This window comes from Lotus japonicus, chromosome 1 (assembly GCF_012489685.1).
Source record: "Lotus japonicus ecotype B-129 chromosome 1, LjGifu_v1.2".
NCBI classification, from domain to species: Eukaryota; Viridiplantae; Streptophyta; class Magnoliopsida; order Fabales; family Fabaceae; genus Lotus; species Lotus japonicus.
The window spans coordinates 80,663,718-80,670,485 of NC_080041.1; the positions used below are offsets into that span (position 1 = coordinate 80,663,718).

General features: G+C 39.5%; 2 protein-coding genes across 2 annotated transcripts; both read right to left on the minus strand.

The window, feature by feature from the left end:
• Positions 1-3,484: 3,484 nt before the first annotated feature.
• LOC130747793 (protein FAR1-RELATED SEQUENCE 5-like) lies at positions 3,485-4,918 on the minus strand. The gene has a single exon (XM_057600830.1). It carries the CDS (start codon positions 4,916-4,918, stop codon positions 3,485-3,487), a length of 1,434 nt encoding a protein of 477 aa, XP_057456813.1.
• A 32-nt stretch (positions 4,919-4,950) lies between these two features.
• LOC130747796 (putative protein FAR1-RELATED SEQUENCE 10) lies at positions 4,951-6,556 on the minus strand. The gene is made up of 3 exons (XM_057600831.1): positions 6,544-6,556; positions 5,862-5,957; positions 4,951-5,732 (listed from the first exon to the last, which is right to left on the minus strand). The coding sequence occupies exons 1-3, from the start codon at positions 6,554-6,556 to the stop codon at positions 4,951-4,953; spliced, it is 891 nt and encodes a 296-aa protein (XP_057456814.1).
• Positions 6,557-6,768: the final 212 nt, after the last annotated feature.

Consider the following 6,768-nt stretch of genomic DNA (forward strand, 5'->3'; position numbering starts at 1 on the left):
CAGCATACTAGTGCTCCTATTAACCAAACTGACACGACAACTGCAACACCAGATTGTGGTCCAGTAAAATGTGCATCAAGGATCGTAGGCAAGGATGCAGAAACGATTGATGGACTGAAGAAAAATTTGGACATGTGTGTTGACCTTACAAAATCTGATGACGATGAGCTGAATCTGAACGAACCTCTTAATGTGGGCCTTGCTAAGGACCAAGGAGGACCAAAGTCAGGGACTTTGAAGAGCGCAAAGACCCCCATCAAAGTCAGGAAACATAAGACACCATCAAGGGGTAAGGATGTGCTAAAAGGATTGGAGGTTGAGTTTGAAGTTTCTGAGTCTGACAGTGATGATTGCTCAATTGTTGACACTCCCAACCAATCAACAAGAAAGTCTTTTGAGGGTAAGCTGGGTGCGATTAAAGAAGGATCAATGGTCAACAAGCCAAAGGTTTGTATAATCTAACCATTAAGGAGAACGATTTCTTCTTTACATGTTTCTATTTCAAAACATTCATTATATAATATTTTTACTATCTCGCAGGATAAGGGCAAAAAAATCTCTCAGGATCAAACACCATCATCTAGGCCAAGGAAAATTCCTAGAGCGTACATTTCCTCTACCAACAAAAAAGCAAGGAAGATTGGTCATATATTACCAAAGGTTTACATAAAAACATTCATGGTCAATTAGTTTATTTAAACTGTTATCTTATTTTTCTGTGTTGTTTTGGGTGGTTAGGCAATGGATTCCAAATTTCGCCCCACAGAGGAGATGTTGTTAACCATTCCTCAACTCCGCATATGTGCTTATACATTTCAACTTCATGGTGACCCTAGGTACAACACTATGCTTTATTTCTCTAATTGACCACTATACATATATATGGGTACTATGTTCTGAATTTGGCTACTTGCACTTGCAGGGAGGAATTATTTAAACTAGGATCCGTCATTGGAACAAGGGAACAATTTCTGACACTTTGCCCATACCATGTTATAGACAACAAGGTTGTGTATGGATGTTTTATATTTAACCCATGGCTGAGTAAGTGTTATATTAAACAGTCTTTAATGTGTATGTACACCTTGTTTCAGATAATTGAATTCATGGCAACGAAACTGACTTGGAACCAGCTTAATACCGAAACCCAGCCAGCTTGGATACTGCCCCCGCGCTTTTCGGTAAAATTTTGATCATTTCATATGGGCTCATGTGAACTAAAAACAGTTGTAACGCAAATTTTAATCTTTACTTGCATACCAATTACAGGAGGCTGTGTTAAAGGGAACCATGGCGGAGGATCTGCTACCTGAATATGCAAGTAAATGGATGCCTGCATTTGAGACGCTGAAATATGTGGGTGTTTTTTTTTTTTAAACGTATATTACCTATCTGTTTTGGAAAGATTATTTGGTACACTTCAATTAACATACTGATTGCTCAGATCTATGTCCCTGTTCTTGAGGATAATGGCCATTGGTACCTTATGGTGGCTTCCATGGATGATTGCGCGGTTTACTTGGTTGACTCTTACCTCAATTCAAAACAAACTGCTGCCAGGAAAAAAGCAATTACAACAATTGTATGTAGACCCCGTTAGTTTTTTCTAGTTCATGTTTTTTCATATCAATATTTAAGTATATCCATATTAACACCGCCACACATTTGTTAGGGAAAAGTCATTGGCCGCATGATGTTTTCTTCACACTACCCCCACAACTACCTTGAAGGCAACTTTGAGCTGGGGACATGGGACATTGAAGAAGCAATGTCCAGTGAGGACTTCACTACTAGGTAATTGAAGTTTAGTACTTTGTATCACTCCCCCTTGAAAATAGAAGTGGTTTGTTTTGTATAATCTGCCCATTTTGTTTGCTTTGTTTTCAAGCACTCAACACTCAACAATATGCACATTAGAGTGGATGCAAATGGATGACGTTTTCATGTCAAACTTGCTACCAAGGGTGAGATTTTAACAACAACTTCTTATTGGCACATGTTATTAATTTTCAATGCAAAAGCTTAGTTTGTTCTGCGTTCATATCTGAAAATAAGTTAAAATTCATTGTATTAACATGTTCCATATCTGGATGCAGGTGGAGGATAAACTTGTCAGGATGAAGGCTGCCATGAGACTGTTGAGCGAGCCTCACAATGAACATTACGATTCGTTGATTGCAAAATCCAACAACTTCTGGGAGAACCAGAATGTGCTATGATTAGTTGCTGCTATGTAAATGCAACGAATTTTTTTGTAATAGTAATAGGTTGTTCACATGTGTCTTCTAAGATATTATAGAACACAATACACAAAGTACGGACAAAATACCTGTTCTTAAGGGCTTTTGGCTGCTCATTCTGTTGGGCACTACTGAAATGTGCTATGATTAGTTGCTTCCATGTGAATGCAATGAATTTTTTGTAATATTAATAGGTTGGGCAAACTGTGTATTCTAATTGTCATTCAGGTGCCCATATAAGTCTATTTGTAATTTCGTTCAAACCATACTTTTGAACTCCATATCTGTTAGTTCATAATCAATGACCGGTTTTAATTGCATTTTATGCATCAAGTTCAATAGTAATTCTCATTGCGTGCGTGTGTGTTTTTTCCGGTCGAAATTACGTGAAGCTTTTGATGGTTCTGCTGAGTGCTGCTGTTACTTTGGAAGATCAGATCACTCAGAACAGAGTACCAATTATCGGTTCCCACTCGTTTTATTCATGAGTTTCAGAACCTGAGTTTCATTCAGTCTATGAGATCTTTAGCTCTTTCTGACTATTCCTTTCTTCTTTCTATGGGTCATAATATTCCCTTTCTATTACCCTATCACGCTGTCTTGTTCGTGTCAATTATCATGATCAAATCATTCAACACACACCCAAATGCTCTACTACAATATTTGGAAAAATCAATCAAGCTCAGCTTTGGAAATGTATGTTATCCTTCAAGAAACGTCCAGATCAATTTATGGCCTTTTTTTCAAACAACTGTATCTTTAAGTTGCAATCACCTACAACTACTAACACAAGGCATTGCCCACACACAGTTTCCACAGCAGCAAAACGCTGACTCTAATTGAAGCAAATCCAGTTCAGGTCATATAACAAAGAGCTTGAATAATTGGAATTAAATTACTGCCAACACAAGTTGTTCAAAGGAAAAAAAAAGGAACGAAAAGCGAAAAGTCAATTAGCTAATACAGCCCATAAGTTTGTTACAACTTCATAAATAATGCACCTTCACTTCAACTTCAAGTCCTTCACAAACACCTTCAACAAACACCTTCAATGTACTTCAACCAATGGCTACGAACATTTCCCATCAATGCTATACACCATTCAACAAACACCTTCAATGTACTGCAACTGAGACATACACCATTTAAAATCAATGAAAATAAACAGTAAATTGTCTCATATCATATCTATGGTTTACAGAATACAAGGATAATGCTTTTACCTCAACGTGTTGTCTCCATGGTTAAGCATGACCACCTTCCACACCTAGACCACTTACAGCTGAAACTTTCTGCCTTTTGTTATCTGGACATGTGGTTTTGTTGTGACCCCCCTGCTTGCAAACATTACACTTCCTTTTGGTGCCACTTGAACTGCCACTCTTGACTACATGCGGATTTTTCACTTCATCAATCCCTTTAATATCCACACCATTAATATTTGTGTCCTCATCATCAGGTCCCTTGTTTTCAACCTTCTTAGCCTTTAGTTTCTCAACATGCTTAGCCATGACATCAACTGTATCCAGGTAGTCCTCCATTGATTCACATCCAAGGTTAAACATTTCTCTACTTCTCATCACCAACGAACCCAGCCTAGCCAAAACGGTTGACTCCCAGAATTTGAAAGCAGATTCTGAATTCCCCTTCATAGATTCTTTTGCTGACTTACACCATCTTTGCAATACTAAACTTTTTGGGATGACATCAATGTCCAAATGCACCAACAAACCTATTATATGATCACAAGGAAGTCCAAAGGTCTCCATCCGCTGACATGAACACCTAAATGTTGACGTCTGTTCATCATGTGCCACATACCACAGTTTCGCAGGTTTACAGTACCTGTACATGGAATATATAATACATGAGGAGGTATCCTTCATGCCAGCAACCTTCACTAGGCTTCCACTACTGAGCCATGAGCGAAACTTTAAGAATACCGTCCTTGTGTAAAGATTTGCAGCACATAGTTCAAGGGCACGCACGTTGGTCTTTGGAACAACATCTCCTACCACAGACTTATAGTCTGCATCAACCTCTCTCCATCTCATGTAGTTCACGTAACGTTCAAAGTATTGAACAAACTCAAGTAAGCTATTTCTGGAACGCACAATCCGACCAATTTGAGAATGCATACCTTCACACCGTGAAGTAGTGCGAAAACCGGCAAAGAACTTCCCCCGCATCATACAAGTAGCCCACATGTGCCTCTTCTCATACAATCCTTGAACCCATGGATTGTCTTCAAGATTTAAATCACTAACCAATTGAAACCATTTTTTTTTGAAGTGTGCAACAGTATAGTTACCCAGCATGCAGCTTTTAAAGCCTTTCACGAAATTCGAATCACCCACATTTCTTTGAGCATTTTGTAAAAGGTGCCAAGCACACAGTCGGTGATGAGCTTTGGGTAGTAAACGAGTGATAGCGTTCCGCATGGCGGGAGCCCCATCAGTTATAACTACCGCTGGTTGTTTCCCCTTCATTGCTGCCAAAAACTGCTCCAAAACCCACACATAGCTTTCCTCTTTCTCATTAGTCAAAACTGCTGTGCCAAATACAATTGTCTGACAGTGATGGTTAACTCCAACTAGAACAACTATGGGACACCCGTACCAGTTCTTCCGGTATGTTGCGTCAAAAGCAAGAACTTCACCAAACACCTGAAAATCCATTCTACTAATCCCATCAGCCCAAAACACTTGTTTTAAATTACCATCTTCATCCGCATGGTGTGACCAAAACATTCAGCATCACCCGAAGCAAGTCCCTTAAGGTATACTAAAACAGCTTTCGCATCACACTGCTCCTTTTGTTTCTGCTTCGTCATTTGATTAAACATGTCAACTTTCAGTGCATTGATTTTTTCAAATCCTCCAGATTGGTCAGCCATTAGATTGTATATGTCATGGGTGCTAATTCCGGCTTGTCTCATACTGTTCAGACCAGCTATATCACCATCTTTTAAGTGCCGGTGTGCTGGCAACATGGATGATTGCTTTCCCTCTAACATAGCATGATTGTGAGCATCTCCAAAAAACACAACATGCCACCTACTACTTTCAGCAACCAATCGAATCCTCATTTTAGCTGAGCATCCACATCTTGTCTCTACTTTTGTCTCCCGCTTGCGATTTTCCCTCATTCTGTTTTTTTCTTCACGAAAGCCTTCCTTATGACACACTAGATCTTGCCGCACTATCTCCCCTTTTTTGTTTCTCAAAACCTTGCTTTTCCGAATAGAGAACCCTTTAACTCTGGCAAAAAAGTTGTAGAATTCAAAAGCTACTTGCCGAGTCAAAAAATGATGCTTCTTAAACTCAATCTCGTTCAAACAATCCCACTGGGTTTGTGCCACATCATCCATACTGTTGACGGCCACACCTTCGCTCGTTTCTGCCTCACCAATTGACTCACTATGTGTGGGTGTGGGTGATGACAAAATTCCAGCAACAACAGTGCTATTGCAATCACCAATTGATGAAAAACCTGCAACATTGGGACCAATTCAGATTCAACCATTGTCAATTTGTTTTATCTCAGACTAAGTACAGCCTCATCAAATCCTTACAATATGCTGTCATTTCCCACCATACAAAACAAACATAATACATATACCATACCATATATCATTGGAATAATACCTTCGGCTGAACACCAGCTTGGAATTCCTGAATCCTCCATATTTTGTGCTATCCAAATAGCCAACAAAACCTGAAACAAATTAGCAGTAGTTCAGAACCACAAACTTCACTACAAATGACAACTCCCTTCTTCAATACAATTCAAATTTCAGATGGACATCACATAGCAAATTAACCAGTAAATATGAAAACGATTAAGGAACGGTTAAGGACGATTGTAACAAATCTGCATCCCAAAGATTAAAGGTTCCCACATACAATTTGTTGAACATCGATTTATCTATACTCACCAGTTCCGTCAGATGGAGATCCGTGGCAGATCTGCAACCAGAACAACTTGAGACAATAACGGAGATGAAGGGAACCGAGATGAAGTTCAGTCAACTTCAGTCAGAATGGGAGATCGCGGTAGGGCTTCAGGAAGTTTTAGGGAGATCGCGGTGGGTCTTGGGAACATCAACAAACTATTCGCGAGACATAGTGACCCAGGGCAGAGCTCGCGAGACTTGTCGGAGAACACAACACAGGGGTACACAAGGGGGAAACGGCGGAGAGAAGAGCTTTGCCCTTAGGGATAGGGTACTGGGTTAAGGGTAAGGGTCATTTCACTAATTACGCTTATTTGCATGGAGGGGTCTACAATTGACTGTATTTACCAAAAGGTGTCATTTCTAGATTCCACAAAAGGTAAAAGTGGACCCACTTACCTGCAAATCTCGGTCAAAAAAACTGGTCCACCGATGGACCAGTTTGTAAGTTCCCCACCCTAGTGGGAACCTAATACTTATAGATATAACCAAAAACACCTATAAATTAAATTCTTTCATTTAATACAAGCAACTTGCACGAACTTAAACTGAGATAGGATACTATATATCATG